General features: G+C 39.4%; 1 protein-coding gene across 2 annotated transcripts in view; it reads left to right on the top strand.

Annotated features, from left to right (window-relative positions):
* Positions 1–10,594, top strand: part of znf346 (zinc finger protein 346) — a 38,661-nt gene extending 28,067 nt beyond the window's left edge. The window contains exons 6-8 of one of the 2 annotated variants that reach the window (XR_505758.3): positions 4,476–4,547; positions 5,636–5,729; positions 7,318–7,336. Coding sequence is in view for 1 of the 2 variants with exons in the window: in XM_003217534.4 (XP_003217582.4) it covers positions 5,636–5,729; positions 7,318–7,423 (200 nt within the window). In the remaining variant the exon portion in view is untranslated. Of the gene's footprint in view, positions 1–4,475; positions 4,548–5,635; positions 5,730–7,317 lie in introns of both variants that reach the window. The other variant, XM_003217534.4, reaches the window with a different exon arrangement.
* The last annotated feature ends 7,264 nt before the right edge of the window (positions 10,595–17,858 follow it).

Here is a 17,858-nt window from a genome sequence, read left to right as displayed (position 1 = left end):
AGAGAATTGGCCGTCTACAGAGATGTAGTTAGCTGAATATGTGGAACATTTAGGAAGGGAACAGCAGAGATCTTCAAGTAGAATGCTGTCAATAAAAAACTCACTCCAAATAGATGAACAAATAACAAACAATAAATGGTATGTAACACAACTACAAAATATAATGAAAGTGATGTCTATAATCATTGGAAATAACACATGATTATGAATATAGAAATATAGGCCTAAATGGAATATCACTATTTACAGTAAAATACCCAGAGCACTACCTCTAGATATATAAGACAAAAGAAGTCAATATAGAATAAATGTAATAAAATATACTCTAAACATGTAAAACAAAAGAAGTCAATCCAGAATAAAAGTAATTATCGCTTCAGTGCTGGTGGTCTTTGATTCTTCCAGCATGCCGACATTTGTCCACAAAGAGATTTTTTGGAGGCAATGCTAGTGGAATTGTTTCAGAAGTTGAGTGTGACTTCTGTAGATGGTTCACGTTTCGCAGGTGTATAACAGAGTTGGGAGGACAATAGCTTTATAAATAACATTTTGGTATCCCTACGAATGTCCTGATCCTCAAACACTTTCTGCTTCATTCGGGAAAATGCTGTACTCGCAGAGCTCAGCGTGTGTTGTATTTCAGTGTCAATGTTGACTTTTATGGAGAGATGGCTGCCAAAGTCACGGAAATAGTCAACATTTTCTACTGTTACACTATTAAGCTGTATTTCTGGCATTGCAGAGGAATTGGCTGGTGCCTGCTGAAAGAGCACTTTGGTTTTCTTGATGTTCAGTAAGAGGCCAAACTTTTCGTATGCATCTGCAGAAGTGTTTAGAGTAGCTTTTAGGTCTTCTTCTGAATGAATACAGACTACATTATCATCAGCATATTGGAGTTCTGTAACAGATGTGGTTGTGACCTTGGTTTTGGCTTTCAGTCTCTTGATGTTTCTTAGTTTGGTATCCAGTGGTTTCTTCACAGGCTGTGATAATGGAGGTCTTCAGTTTATTCCAATGTTCCTCAATATTTTCAGGGTGTTCTGTGGGAAGATGAGTTTTGTTTGGAGAAGGGCTTGTTTAGAAGGCTCTTGAAGGGCTTGGGTGTTCATTTTATGCCTTATATTTCTTCACTGGAATCTGTGTTTGGGGGAAAACCTTGATGGCCATCGTGGATTGGATTAACCTGTGGTCTGTCCAGCAATTATCAGCATCTGTCATGGCTCTTGTGAGGAGCACATTGTGGCGGTCTAAGAGGTGCCAATGCTTTGACAGGGGTGCTTCCATGATGTCTTAAGCTTGTTTTTCTGGCAGAAGAGTGTGTTTGTGATGACAAGATTATATTCTGCACATTTGATGAGAAGCGGAATGCCATTCAGGTTGTTCTTTCCAACCCCATCCTTTCCTATGGTCTCTGGCCACAGGTTGGAATCTTGTCCGACTCTTGCTTTAAAATCCCCCAAGAGGGTGATTTTGTCCTCCTTAAGTATCTCCAACAGGATGGTGTGCCTCTGACAGTAAAAAAAAATCTTTGATGTCTTCATCAGTATCTAGTGTTGGTGGTTGATGGTTGCATGTTGGTTTTTGACAAGGTTAATTTAGAGATATTTCAGAATAAAACAAAATACCACCCCTACCATATCACCTTTACTTGAATCACACTAACAAAGTAATAGGAAAAATATCTGATGCGCATCACTTCTTTAAGCATTAACATTTTAACAAATCTAGAATTAAAAGTTCTTCGCAGTTATTTTTCCATAAAGTAAATCATCCAGTTACATAATAGAAGTGAGCCTGCTTTTTTTTGTTAATTTAAGAATTTGTGCACCCTTTTCATCAGTTCATGATGCAAGTATGAGTACCTACAGAGTGGCCGTGTTTCTAAGATCTCTTAAACTGTGACTTAAATGCTTACATTAGTATTTCTCGTCAACATCTTGGTGCTCTCATGCTTGTTCAGCCTTTGTATGTGTATACCCTCAAATTGCCTATCAACATATGGTGTTCATAACATTTTCTTAAGCAAGGGATACTCAGAAGTGGTTTTGGCAGTTCCTTCCTCTGAAATATGGCCTACAGCATCTGGCATTCATTAGCAGTCCCCCATCTAAGTACTAACTAGAACTGCCCCTGTTTAGCTTCCTAGTCAGACACGATCTGTTGCCTTTAGGGTATTTAGGCATTTCAGCCCATGGTGTTAATGATAATGCTACTTCCTTTTCCATCTTCTTGTCTTTTATCTTTAGTCTCCTTCTCAGTTATCCTTTTATCCCCTTATATAGTCAGGCATATCCTAACTTCATTTCAGCTAAGCCTGCATTCCTTCTGTCCAACACATGATCTCCAGACTTTTCTCATCCCAATAAATGTGATTCTCTTTCCAAAATGGATTAATTTCAGAGAAGAGGATAAGCCACTAGAAACACACTACACATCCAGAGTAGCCTCTTATTTAAAAAGGGAAATTGTTCACTTAATAGCTAAGACAGAGAGAGTGAGAGAGTAGAAATGTGTCTGAAATCAGTTGTACAATGTATTTCCAATGTTCATCCTGGTTTTGTTTTTCCATTCTGAAAATATCTTTCATGAATCTGAAGAAGAGACTGATGGACCAGTGTTGGGAACAGTGGACAGGAGCCAGGCTATAGGATTTTAATCAGCATCTCGAGACTTACCAAACTAGTGTTTTGGTTCTTTTTAAACACACTGATTAGATGTCTTAAAATGTTTCTATAATAAGTATTTATATAATATTTATATAAATGTTGACTAAGTATTCATTATTGTTGTAGGATAATTTCCTAATTTCTTAAACCAACCAAGATAAATCTAATTTTTCAATTAATTTGATTCTAGAATAAAACTTAGAGAACCCCAGCCTTGAATATCTGTCTATTTTTGTAAAAACAGATAGAGACAACTTCTTTTGTTAAAATCTGAGATTTTCAAACTACAATTATTGCAAGATAGGCAAAAGCTTCAGGCGACTCAGGTGAAAAAACACTGCAGCCATGACAGAAGTGTAAATTCGACCCTGAAACTGGGAGGAGCGGTGTGTGGGACCAAGGCAGAGGTTATGTTGCCTTAAAATACACTCTACAATAATCCTAAAACGGGTGGAAGTATATACCTTGTATGTTCTAGCCTGTGGAGTTTTATTTTAGCTTCCATGGTCTATGACTGTAGTGGCAAACCTTTTGGAAAACGAATGCCCAAACCGCAATCCAATACCAGCTGTAAGGGGGGGGGGGGGGTGCTGGCATGCATGCCATAGGTTCGCTACCACTGGTCTATGACATAAACAAATGGGGTTGTGTAAGTGAATGGTAGGGGTCGCAAAAATATTCCTCCCTCCCCTCCTTCCCCAAATCTCCGGGCCTGCTGTTGCTGCTGTAGAAGAAGAAGAAACTGCACTCAAGGAGAAGGGAAAAAGAAATGAGCCTGGCAACGGAGGGGAGTTTTTAAAGCCGGAGGGTGGGGACTGTAAGGGGGAAGCAGGAGGAGAAGGAAACTCCTTCCAGCTCCTTCAGACATTTACTGCTCTTCTTTCTTCCCAACCACACCTCCTTGTTTAAAGAAAATATGATGATGATTTTGACTATTTCAAGGATTGTGCCTTAATCTTCCTACAGAGCTTGGTTTAGGGTGAGCCATCCATGGCTTAAAAATATTAACATGTATATCCAAAAAGCAAGTTTTGACTTTGTCATTTTATATAAAAGACATAATTTTATTGTACCCTTGAATATGATGGGACTTGAGCATCCATGGATTTTGGTATACACTGAGGGTCCTGGAACCAAACCACAGTGAATACTTAAGGCCCACTATATTTTACTTATATTATTATTATTAATAATAATAATAATACTCTGCTTTATCTCTCCAAAGGGGATTCAAAGTGGCTTGACATAAAAACATGAGTATACAATTTAAAATATACAAATATACAAACATAACAGAATTAACCACAAACAACACTAAAACAAATCACTGTTAAAATCTATCAAAGCATATTCAAAGTTAAAAGGTTCAGTTTTTATGTACTTGGGACTTAAGCATGCACTAATTGTTATTTCTGTAGTACAGTTGGTCCTCCGTATTCATGGATTTAACCCTCCATTTTAAAAAAAAGTTTGATTTGTGTACTTATTTTACACACCTGTACACACATTAAAAAATCTTGGATGAAAAGGAGTCGCAAGTAAGATTTAAGAAGGCCTGTTCTGTGACATAAAACTGCACAAGGTAGACAAGTTTTATAACAGAATATCTGTATTTTGCCAACAAATGCTATCCATTTTTCATGACACATTTGCCAGATGAAACTGTTCAGGTTGTTTGGACTTCTTATTTACTGCTTACATAGATCTCAAAAACTTTTTAAAGCTACGTAGAGAGAGTTTTTTTTAATTGTTGGAGAAAGGAAAGTTCAGTTGTAGAGTTACTAAAGAGATTGATATTTCCTATCTTAGGTGAAGCCCAGTGAGAGAGACCATCACTGTTTTCACAGCAGAGGAAATAGCAGAACACATCAGATTTCCCAAGTAAGAATTAGGAAGTGATGAATAGTCTTCATCTCCTGTCAGTTGCATCTATAAGTGGTTGAAACCATTTGATAAGAACCCATTCTGTACTATAACCTAACACATCTTTTTCTGAGCTAAGCAGATATATTAGACATCTAGTGCAGAATTGCCCTGATACTATACCAATTTTCCATCCTTTCCCATTGCAGAAAATACAGTTTTGCATTTTTATTAAAACATTTGTGTATTTCTCACCTCTGAAATTCACAAACATATTTTCTCAGATGATCTAACAGACGCATCTTTCACTGGAAGTGTTACAAACAGCTCCAATAAAACTACAGGAGAGAAAATAGCCTAAAAATATTGATATATTATGTTCCCATTTTTATAGAAGAAGGTGGTGTAACATGAAAGCTTTAGTAACTATATATGATTCAGAACAGAACCTTTGTGTTTGTATCACATCCAATCCAGTTTCTTTGAATAAATAAATAAAATTTGCTTTCCTTTGATAAATGTTTGAATCTGAGAAAGAGATAGGTATTGAAAATCACATTGTAGCAGGAATGTCTTGCCTGAAGATCAATGCCGCTCTTTCCCAATATATTTGTCTTTGTAGTTTCCTTCACAATTCAAATTTGACTAAATCACCTAATTTAGAAGACAGATTCCTTAACAGGGCAGTACCTCCCTATTCTGTTTTGTAATCTAACATATGAACTAACTCTGACATTTTTCTGATTGTAAATTAGTGCAGGGAGAGTGAAGCTATGGCATGGATGCTCCAGTCAAATGCAGGTTCCTATATCCTGTTACAGTAGAATACAAATAGAAATTCAAGGAATCTCCTAGAGATAAGCAATTGTATTGTGTAATTGATTTTGAGTAGAGTATTATAGGAATGTTCTAGGAAACATAAAAGTGCACACTGATAGTAACCTTTCATTGATAGTGATTAAGAACCTATTCAACATTGCCCAGAGCTCCTGGTGTGATCTTTGATATAGTCACTATGAATACCATTTAGCAACTGTTAGTTCATATTCAGATTTCATAGTTTTTTTCCTCAATTATTTGGACTTCTGTTTAAAACTGTCTTTCAGCTGGAAAAGGCTATCCCTGTGAAGACTGTAATATAGTTCTGAACTCCATAGAGCAATACCAAGCTCACATCAGCGGCTTCAAACACAAGAATCAGTGAGTGTTTAAATGGTCTGCTATCCAGAGAAACTAATTGTTTGATATGTCATTGAATAGGAAACACTATATCATATCTGGTTTACGAGATATCCAAAATGCTTAGGACCAGAAGTGTTTTGAATTTTTGAAATACCTATTTTTACTTATTACCATATTTACTTGAGTGTAATGTGCACCTTTTTTGGGCTAAATCGTTTAGCCAAAAGGGATGTGCACGTTAGAATCACACGCCTAAACCTGCCTGTGCCCCTCTAGCAAACTCGCCAGCCTTGGCCCTGACGGAAGAGTGGCGGCTTCCCAACTGGCCTCATTAAGGATGTGAATGAAGGCAGTTAGGAAGCCATACCCCACTGCCAACCCGAAGCTGGTGAATTTGCCAGCCTTGGCTTGGCGGAGGGGCAACCCTTCTCCTTGCCTCCTGGTTTTGCTGAGGCAAGAGAGGCAAGGGAAAGGGCATCCCTCTACCAAATCAAGGCTAGTGAACTCAGGGGCATTCACAGCTTGAATAATGCCAGATAGGAATCTACTGCCCTTCTGTCAAGTCTGTCAAGTCAAGGCAGCTTCCCCTAGCCTTTCAGCTAAGGCAGAATGACTGACAGGCAAGAGAAGCCTGGGCCTGATAGAGGAGCAGTGGATTCCTCATTCATGGAGCTTTCAAAATGTATGAGTTCGGAAGGCCTCATGAATGACGCCTGTTGGGGAGCTGTCACTTCTCCATCAGGCTGAGGCCAAGGCCTGAGGGAGTTTTTTTTTTTGTAATGCGCACCTCAAAATTGAAGTATTACAATCAATGACGCATTGCACTCAAATAAATACAGTATCATTTCCATATATGTCCATAATGATATATCTTGAAGATGGGACCCAAGTGTAAAAACAGCCGTCGTTTATTTTTCATACACATACACATAACTTAAAAGATAATTTTATAGAATAGTTTTAATAATATTGTGAATGAAATGAAGTTTGTCTACACTAAACTGTCTGAAAATCAAAGCCAGTTGCCCATGGGGACAATTGTGGATTTGGGAGTATTTGGTTTTAGTTTTGGGGGGTTTTTAAATGTTTTTTTCCAAAGGATATAATAGGGAAACAGGGAAGAGTAGGAATATTAATGTTAATAAATTAATAAATCTTAGCAAATATCTGATGAATCATCAGGAGAGAGGAAAATTATACAGGAGACAAAGAGAAAATATTGTTTAACATTTTATTGTATTACATCCAATTCTTTTTTTTCTTTTCTTTTTTACATCCAGTTCTTAATCTCTGTTACCCTAAAATCCATTGCTTAAACTACTGAAGTTTTTGAAAAATCAATTTCTATATAAAAAAGGAGTCCTATTGTCCTTTATTTTAAACCTTATAATCCTGTCTTCTTAAACCTTCTTGTATTTGATCTTGTTCCTTGTTTCTGTCTTCTTTTCTTTTTCGATTTTGGAGTATGTTGAATTTTGTTATTCTGGATAATGGATGCTTAAGTTGCATTTCCGTGGCAAACATATTTCCCAGTAGGCAATTGGTTTAATACATTTTGAAAGAGTATAAATAATCTTCATTGGTCTTTCCCTGTCTTATTCTACAGTATACCAGGAGGAATTCCTGTTACAGCTCGGTACCCGAGAACACTGTATACAAGGGAGGAGACAGCGGGTCCTGATGGCTACAGCTATTTCAGCCAAGATCTCTAGAGCAAGTTCCAGTGCTGTTATTGAATTGCTGGTGGCCAGCGAACATCAGTTGCTGCCCTGCTATGATTTTATTGTTCCTCTGGCTAAACAAAACCTTCCTATCCTGCAGTGTGCTGGTTTAGCAGATTGAGAACTGACTATTGGCTAAAGGATCTTGAAGGGAAAGGTCTACTAGTTGGCATTTGCTCAGTCCTTTAGAATAGTTTTCATAATGTATTCTCTTCCTATACTAGCTGGTGGGTGGGGCGGGGTTTGTGCCTGACACAAGCAGAGCTTGACTCCTGACAGTGTTCTGTTCATGAGTCCATCCTTTCTGTCTGGAAGAAACAGAAAAGAGTTCTACATCCCATGCTAGCCAGAGAAGATCAGCCTTTGGAAGAAAGCTTATTTAGCTTGGTAACACAGTGCTTAATGTGAGGTGTGGAAAGGGTGGAAGAGGCAGATTGATGATCTCATCTAGAATGGAGTTTGCTACATTGCTATATTTGTCTTGTTCCTTCCTGAATTTTGTATAAAGAGTTCCCTAGATCACCAATTTGTCATTTCTATCCTATTTGTAGTTCTGGAGCATCTGATAATGTGTTTAATAAATTTGTTTCTGTTAGTAGTGTGAAGAATTTCCTTCTAAAGAAACAAGTAGGCGGAGGCCCTGTTGAAGCAATTCACAGTGACTGCATTTCTTTATTCCTCATATTCATCTTGTGGAAATTATAATGTGTGTGAACCTAGCAATGTGTATAGGCAATCTCCAAGTTACAAACAACCTAGGTTCTGTAGGTTTGTTTTTAAGTTGAATTTGTATGTAAATCAGAACAGGTACATTTTTAAATAACTCCAGCCAAAGATAGATAGATAGATAGATAGATAGATAGATAGATAGATAGATAGATAGATAGATTCGCTTTAGGTAACATAGGGAAGGGTTAAACCCCTGTAGTGTTTGTTTTGCATTTCTGTGCCCCTGTTCAGAAGATTTCACCTCACTTTTGTCCCTGTGATAATTGGATTTTGAAAGAAATGGTTTGTTGTGGAAACAAAGATTGGTGATAAACCGTCAGTGCAGATACTATTTCCCCATGATAACGCTTTCAGGAATGAATTTCCCTTCCTAGGGGTAGATTTCTCTCTCTTCCTGTTGTCGCACCTCTGTTACTACGAGTCGTTTGTAAGTTGGATGTTTGTAACTCAGGGACTGCCTGTACAAGGTTCTGTTGTGTTAAAATGTTCATCAAAAGTGTCTTTATGTGGTAGAGACTTCTAAATTTTGTTTTTTCCCAGAACATGAAAGTATTTAACAGATGTGTATAAAGGAATGGCAAAGTCAAGATAATTTTGTGGCAGGGACATGACATTTGTGGAGTTACTTTCATTAAGTCCTCATTTTAAATGAGCAGCACATTACTTAGTTCTACTACCAAGCTTCGTAAATCCAGTTGCCATGTCCCAAGGCTTGGGTTAAAGTCTTTGCACATGAACTCTTGTGGTTCTAGTTGTATGAAATCTATTTCTTAGATGTGTCTCTGCTCCAGCAAATCTATCCATTTATTTGTAATAACTTTGTCTGGCTCAAGAAGGAATGTTGGTGACTGCTGAAAATAATACTTAAGGTGAATTGCTTCTGTGATTCTCTTGGAAAGAAGATAAAATGTATTGGTCACTTTCCCTTTGTATATGTACGAGGAGAAGTAAGCTTGAGGGCTATTGGCATCTTAAGCTAGATCAGTGTTTACCAGAAGACTAGTTTCCAGAACAGTTGGTTAAAATTCTGATTTCCTTTGGCCAAAAATAAGGTTTATAAATAAAATTGAAGTATTGTGAGATACTCACTCTTACCACTCTTTTCTGCTTTTGTTTAAAACAAATAGTAGATTTTTTCTTTGCCCATATTTACTTCAAGATGAATTGTAATTTTGGTGAATCCCTGCTTGCAAGCTTCTTTAATTCATTAATCCCATAATTTGTGGAGGATCCATAGTTCAGTTCCATTTGCTATGTGGCTTCTCTTGTTTTCTATTACATTCCTAACCAAAAAAGTTTTTTTCACAACTGGCTATGGAATTGCAGAGTCCTGTCCTTTATCATGTCTAGTGGCATGCTGTGTGAATTTGTGTACCCTCCTGTTCTGATAGAGTGAGATTATTAGCTGGTATCTCTGTCTCTTCTGGTAGCCTCTTGATCTCCATGTGAATATTACTACCTGTAACTTTATACGCAGCTGCTTTGTTAGGAATTCCTTCTCTGTTACCTAGAAAAGTAAAGGGGAAGGGCTTTGTCTCTCTTCTTTCCAAGCAGTAATGTTAATCAAGATAAAATTCAAATCAGACAAACCTAGCTGTCCATTATCTTATATTCCCTCTTATCTACAGTGATATATTGCAGCTCATTCTAGATATGGAATTATTGATATCATAATCTTTGCCTTTTTGTGCTGCCAAGCTTTTCTGCCAAAAATGGAAGCAGAAGTATTTTTTATGTGAAATTTATATTTGTGACTTCATGTTGGGGCATAGTTGATTGGAGTAGTTGTCTTGGAATTGAATTTCATATTTCCAATAGATTGAAAAGTGTTTGTTCTGTCAGTTGCCCCCATCACCACAATTTCTTTGTTTAGCTTTTATCAAATGACATAACTAAAAGGGGACAGAGCAAAGTTTTTTTCTCTCTCTGACAACATCTGTAACAAAAAAACGCAAAAGAACTTAAGTTATACAGCTTTCCTTAAATAATTGATAAGACAAATGTGTATCTTCTGATTTGCTAATAGCCATGTTTGTATAAGCTTTGGTTTATAAGCTTCATCTTCCCCTGCTTTTAACTTTTATCTTTTGTCATTCTCCAATATCTTGCACTGTATTTGGAGACGGGTCTCTGACATACTGAGTGAGCATCTTCAGTTACTGAGCATGGAAAGCATGATTGCCTCTATGAAGCTCTGGTTTTAGATTTGGTTTCTATATATATTGAATTATGTTGCTGTTCCTAACAGTTAATATTTTTGGCAAGTACAAGGCTGAGGAAGTGCTCTGTTACATCATTAACACGATCAGTATGCTGGCTTAATCTTGTATGGATTAGTCATTATAAATTCATGAATTTCCATTTGTCTTTTGCCTTTTTTCAATAGCCAGGCATTCTTCTGATTTCAGAGATTAAAGTATTTTTTTCTATTCATACCAATTGTTCTGTTTTTGCCTCTATTAGGAATATATTCATAACCTTTTATGATTACGATACCAATATGGTTAGATATTGGTGCAGAGTAGCAAAAACGCAAAAGACTAGGGGTTTATGTGAGCAGATGTGAGAAAAAGGAAAATAGCCAGCCTCCCTTTCCCTTTAAAGAGTCATGCGCATAAAATAAGCATCAGAGACATCAAAAGTAAAATAGTAAAAATATGTTTACTCACAATCTTGTATGATGATGGTCATACAGGTAAAAACATCTTAGTTCCAAAAGAATATAGTTCAGGATACTACATATCTCTTAACAAAGAAGTAACATCATCATGGCATGGCTGGATCAAGAAAACAGGAAGAGCAGAGAGAGAGCAGGAAGAGAGTCTCCCATTTTTATGCCCCAAATTCTAAAGGTGTACATCACTTCCTGTGTGTCCCCAGAAAGTATACTCCTCTTTTTCACTTCACATGCGCAACCCTTAAAATGGTGCCATCAACTTTGGAATGCAGCTTGGCTCAGGTTACTAAGCAACAAACAAAACTAACTACATAAACCATCCCACATTGAAAATGCATGCATGATTGGTAGATAACCCAACAGCCTCCCTTTTGAGCTAGGTATCGACATGTTTATTTGATCTAGGAAGCTCTAACTGATTCCCTTAAAAACGAATGACACAATGCGAGAAAGTACAGTTTGGAAATGTTGTGCCTGTGTCTCCCTGAAACTGCCCCCATTAGCCTTACAACATGTTCAACCCTCTTTCTTTTCCCATAAAAATCATGGAGAGAGGACACTTTCCTTTCATAGCACAGCTCAGCTATGTCACTTGGAACAGGCACTGAAAGAAGGGGATAGACCCACCAAGCTAGTGGTCAAACATGAAGGTCTCTTCAGTTGATAGGCAACAGTGGTAGAACTCTGTGCAAGTTTAGTGCATGGTAACCTGCTGTGATTTGCAGTCTGGTACATGTTTCCTCTTAAATAATTTGAATGTAGGCTGACCTGCAAATGGGGATGATAGACTGTTATATCCTAAAATGGGTGGTTGGTGAGCTACAACAAGCCGTGCTTACATTTAATATTGGGTTATTTAATTGCTTTGAGAGAAGTATTTTTACTTGCTTAGTCAGTCTTTGATGATTACACAAAAGGAGTTGTGTCTGTGAATCAGGACTTCCTTGTTTTCCTTTTTCTCTTCTGTGGCCTTCTGAAATAGTGTGGTATTTTAAATGGGGGTTGTTAAAGCAAACATTTTATGGAGTTTCCTTGCATATGCATTTTTTTTTCGTGTCAGGAGCAACCGGGGTTGCTTCTGGAGTGAGAGAATTGGCCGTCTGCAAGGACGTTGCCCAGGGGACGCCCGGATGTTTTGATGTTTTTACCATCCTTGTGGGAGGCTTCTCTCATGTCCCCGCATGGAGCTGGAGCTGATAGAGGGAGCTCATCCACACTCTCCCCAGGTGGGATTCGAACCTGGCAGCTTTCAGGTCAGCAACCCAACCTTCAAGTCACTTAGTCCACTACGCCATCTGGGGGCTCTGCATATGCATAAATGTGAATGTAACTTATTTAGGTGCATTGGTTAGCTATCCTCAGCTGAGAAAATGTCCTTGACACTTGCTAGACTGCCTTTTGTCAGAAAACATGCATGGCTGTTCTCCATCAGAAATCTTGTTTCGATTCTTTTTATCTTGCAGTGCATGCATATAAAGCATAGATTATTTTTTCCAGATTGCAACTTGTTTTGTTCCAAGGAATCGGGATTTTGGGAAACATTTTTCCTCATTGTGTACCTTGCCTTCAAAAGATTCTAGCCTCAATCCCTGATATCTCCAAGTAGTGCTGGTAAAGTTCTTTGACATAATCCTCAGAGAGCTGCTGTCGGTACATCTTGGTAATAGCTGGTTTTTCAGGGTTCCAGTTTGATATAAGGAAGATTCTTGTGTGTTGGTATTTCTGGCAAAAAGAGAGCAGAAAGAATGCCAGCATTTTACCTACACAAAATTAACAAATCTATGCTCAGTAGCAATGACAGTACATTCAGAACCAGATGTATAAATACTTCATTGATGAGACATCATCCCTGTGTGCAGAGCCGGCCCTAGGTATTTTTCAAGTGTAGGCGAACAGAATTTTGGCACACACACCCCCAAACCAATCACTGAAAAATAAAAGTGTTGGATTAGCTAAAATGTTTGATAATAAGGAGAGATTAAGGAAAAGCCTATTAAACATCAAATTACATTAAGATTTTACAAATTAAGCACTAAAACATCATGTTTTACAACAAATTAACAGAAAAAGCAGTTCAATACCTTGCGGAGGCAGGCCAAAGGAGACAGGAGTTGCCTCGATGGCGCCCCCAACAAGATGGCGCCACAGACAACTGCCTAATTGGCCTGGTGGTTGAACCACCTCTGCCTGTGTGTGATGTCTGCATGATTTTTTAAGCATGCTTGAGGATTCATCCTATGCTGAAATAAAAAATCAGAAAGCAGTTTTGTTGGGAGCTGTATTGAAGTTTCAAAGCCCCTAGACATAAACACCCAGATACCATTTCAGTGATACTAACGTGGGAGGGAAGCTGCAATTTCTTTGATGGGTTGTTTTTTGCTCCCTGCTTTTGCAGAGATTTGAGGAACCCATCTGGCTTTCTCTTTCTCATTGCCCTTGGCTAAAAAGCCCCCACTCAAAATGAATCTAACAGAGTGTCACTAAATTGTAAAATCATGTCCAATTGTCTTTCAACAAATTTTGAAAGCCTAGTATAAATAAGCGCTCATCATACTATGAAAAAAGCACCATAGCATCCCCATGTAGATGCAAGATGTCTTTGAGGGGAGTCATTTTCTGAATAACACAACTTTGTAATTTTAATGTTTAGAACATGTGATATCCCATCAACAGAAACACAGCTTTGCGAACCACGACTGAATCCCCTGCAATGAATTAGTTGTGCACATATCCATACACACTCCACTTGTTAGGCATGGCCGAATTGTATTCCTATACATTTGAGTGTAGAATTTTGGTCACATTTGCCCTTGTTAAGTGTCTTCATGTCCTTTCTGATTTATGCTGATCGTAAGGTGAACCAGTCAGTTTTCTTGACAGATGGGGGTTTGCCATCGTTTGGGGCTGAGGAAATGTGACTTACCCAACATCAAGCAATGGATTTCCTTGACTGAACTGGAAGGTGAATTCTGGTTTCCCAGTGTCCTGGTTTAAACCATTACACCACACTGACTTTCTTCATCCTTATAGAGTTCCAATATATTTTCTCATCCCATATTCCTTATTATTCATACTTTAGTGAGGCTGTTCTTTTCTCTAACTCATGGCTTTCTCTCTTTCCCCATTGGAAAATAAGTTTCCATTGCAAAAGTTCTGTCCATATTTCCATAGAGAAAATCATGTTTACCTGCCATAAGTCTTGTAAGACTGGCTCCTTCCTCTGTCAAATTGAGGATAGTGTGTACTTCCTTGGGAATATGTGAACTCAGAATTTATTGTTTTTAATGCTATTTGAATTGTCAGAAATGTTGTACACTCAGTCTTGTAGTGAATAATACATTTGTTTAAAAAAATCACTGTGAGAAGGCAAACAAATGCCTTCTTGCTTAAGAGAAGATATTTCTGCTGATGGACCTCTGAAAGATGTTGAAGTAATTCCTTAGTTCACTAGGATTTTTACGTTGACTCCTTGGAAGCAGATTGCACTTAAAAACAAAACCACAGTATTTAATATATAGCTATGAATGGTGGCAAATGCACACTAAATGTTTTGTATTATATACTGTGCTATCATTGCTCCTGAATGTTGGAGTCATTCAAATTTCAAAAATTGAACTTTGCTTCATTGCCATGCCAAAAGTTCCCACTCAACTTTTCTGATGTAGCAAAAGGTTACTAGTTTCAGACCCTCCAAAACCCCAGGGATATAGCTCATCAGTTGTTTTTCCTGGCCAAAAGCTGTTTGCAGAAAAGGAGAAGAGAGGCACAGTCTATTGTATAGTAAATTTAAGAGACAGGAATTGGCCTGTCCTCAGTGTCTTTGTCTTTTGTGGCTCACTACATGGTCATACAGAACAGAAATGAATGAATTAAATCTATTCCTGAAGAGAGTAGTAAGGCTCTTGCGGACCAAAAGGTTGCAGGATCGAATCCAGGGAGCGGAATGAGCGGCCGCTGTTAGCCCCAACTTCTGCCAACCTAGCAGTTTGAAAACATGCAAATGTGAGTAGATCAATAGGTACCGCTCCGGCGGGAAGGTAACGGCGCTCCATGCAGTCATGCCGGCCACATGACCTTGGAGGTGTCTACGGACAACGCCAGCTCTTCGGCTTAGAAATAGAGATGAGCACCAACCCCCAGAGTCGGACACAACTAGACTTAACATCAGGGGAAACCTTACCTTTACCTATGTCTTAGGTGAGGGCTTTTATAATTAAATGCTCCTGTATGAAGAATCATGTTTAACAAAAAAGAAAATCTGATATGTTTCTTTTGGGCCTGCCTTACATCCAAGGATATTTTTGTATGAAGGAACTCTTGTCATGCAAGACACTTAAAGGTGTTGTTTTGGACAATCATTGGCAATCCCTTCCAACTCTTACTTAGGCGATCTCTTGTAGTTCGAGGACGATTGTCTTCCATCTCTGGTGTCTTGGGGGTGGGTTCTTAGGTGGCTGAAGAGATCTATTCTTGACCCGCATGTTCTCCCGCAGTGAGGACATCGGTTTCCAGGTGGAAGGTGGTCCCAGTCAGGGTTGGCTTGACGGGCCTTCCTCTTGGCACGTTTCTCCCTTAAGCCCTCCATTCGTGCCTCTTCAAACTCCGCAGTACTGCTGGTCACAGCTAACCTCCAATTAGAGCGCTCAAGGGCCGGAGCTTCCCAGTTGTCAGTGTCTATGCCACAGTTTTTAAGGTTGGCTTTAAGCCCATCTTTAAATCTCTTTTCCTGCTCACCAACATTACGTTTCCCTAAGTAGAGTAGAGTAGCTGCTTTGGGAGACGGTGATCGGGCATTCAGACAACGTGGCCAGTCCAGCGGAGTTGATGGCGTAGGAGCATCGCTTCAATGCTGGTGGTCTTTGCTTCTTCCAGCATGCTGACATTTGTCCGCCTGTCTTCCCAAGAGATCTGCAGGATTTTTCTGAGGCAACACTGATGGAAGCACTCCAAGAGTTGAGTGTGATGTCTGTAGACCGTCCACCTTTCGCAGGCGTAGAACAGGGTTGGGAGGACAATGGCTTTATAAACAAGCACCTTGGTATCTCTACGGATGTCCTGATCCTCAAACATACGGAAAAATGCTGCACTCGAAGAGCTCAGGCGGTGTTGTATTTCAGTGTCGATATTGACTTTTGTGGAGAGGTGGCTGCCAAGGTAGCGGAAATGGTCAACGTTTTCTAATGTGACACCATTAAGCTGTATTCCTGGCATTGCAGAGGGATTAGCTGGTGCCTATTGGAAGAGCACTTTGATTTTCTTGATGTTCAATGATAGGCCGAGCTTCTCGTATGTTTCTGCAAAGGTATTTAGCGTGGCTTGTAGGTCTTCTTCTGAGTGCACACAGACTACGTTGTCATTGGCATATTGGAGTTCTATAATAGATGTTGTGGTGACCTTGGTTTTGGCTTTCAGTCTGCTGAGGTTAAATAGCTTGCCATCTGTCCGATAGATGATTTCCACTCCAGTGGGAAGCTTCCCATCAACAAGGTGAAGTATCATAGCGATGAAGATGGAAAATAAGGTAGGAGCAATAACACATCCCTGCTTGACACCTGATTCCACCTTAAATGGGTCACTTTAGGAGCCATTGCTGTCCAAGACTGTTATCATCATGGAGGAGCCGAAGAATGTTCACAAATTTTGGAGGATGGTCCAGAGAGCACTGTGATTCACTGTGTCAAATGCCTTTGCAAGGTCAATGAATGCCATGTACAGAGGTTGATTTTGTTCCCTGCATTTTCTTGGAGCTGTCATGCAATGACGATCATGTCCACTGTTCCTCTGGAGGGCCGGAAGCCATTCTGGGATTCTGGGAGGGTGTCTTCTGAGACAGGAAGAAGGCAGTTTGCAAGGATTCTTGCGAGGATTTTCCCAGCGGAGGTTAGAAGGGAGATACCGCGATAGTTCCTGCAGTCTGTTCTATTCCCTTTCTTGAAAAGGGTGATGATGGTGGCATCCTTGAAGTCTGCTGGGATTTTCTCGGTCACCTACACTTTTTCAATGAGCTGGTGGAGTTGTTGTATCAGCTCAGGTCCACCCTCTTTGAAGATTTCAGCAGGGATCCCATCAGGTCCGCTGGCTTTGTTGTTTTTTTGTTGACTGATGGCATTGCTGACTTCTTCCAAACTAGGCAGTGCTGCAAGCTCATCCCTGGTTTGTTGTTGCGGGATTTGTGAGAGAACCTCTTCGGCCACATTGGAGCTGCGATTCAGAAGGTTCTGGTAGTGCTCTTTCCAACGTAGTGCAATTGATGTTTTGTCCTTCAGAAGTTTGGTTCCATCTGATGAGCATAGAGGCTATATGCCATGGTTTCTTGGTCCGTAGATTATCTTTGTGGCTTTGAAAAATCCCTGAGCATCATGGGTGTCTGCAAAGTGTTGGATTTCTTCAGCCTTCTTTGTCCACCAGATGTGTTTGAGTTCTCTGGTACTTCTTTGGACCTCAGCTTTTGCACTGGCATAGATCTTTTTCTTAGCAGCACAGTTGGTGTCTCTCTGCCATGTTTGGAAGGCTTTCCTTTTGTTATCAATTAACTGTTGGATCTCTTTGTCGTTATCGTCAAACCAGTCTTGATGTTTCTTAGTTTGGTATCCAATGGTTTCTTTGCAGGCTGTGATGATGGAGATCTTCAGTTTGTTCCAATGTTCCTCAACATTTTCGGGGTGTTCTGTGGGTAGATGATCCTTGAGTGTTGTTTGGAGAAGGGCTCATTTGGAGGGCTGCTGAAGGGCTTGGGTGTTCATTTTGCGCCTTATTTTTCTTCCTTGGAGTCTGCGTTTGGGGGCGATCTTGATAGCCATCGTGGATCAGATTAACCTGTGGTCCGTCCAGCAGTCATTGGCACCTGTCATGGCTGTTGTGAGAAGCACATCATGGCAGTCTCTGGCAGGTGTAATTACATAGTCCAAGAGGTGCCAATGCTTTGACCGGGGGTGCTTCCATGATGTCTTGAGCTTGTTTTTCTGGCAGAAGAGTGTGTTGGTGATTACAAGGTTGTGCTCTCCGCATTTGTTGAGAAGC

Source organism: Anolis carolinensis, chromosome 2 (genome assembly GCF_035594765.1).
Source record: "Anolis carolinensis isolate JA03-04 chromosome 2, rAnoCar3.1.pri, whole genome shotgun sequence".
In the NCBI taxonomy this organism is placed as follows: domain Eukaryota; kingdom Metazoa; phylum Chordata; class Lepidosauria; order Squamata; family Dactyloidae; genus Anolis; species Anolis carolinensis.
This window is presented reverse-complemented; position numbering and strand designations above follow the sequence as displayed.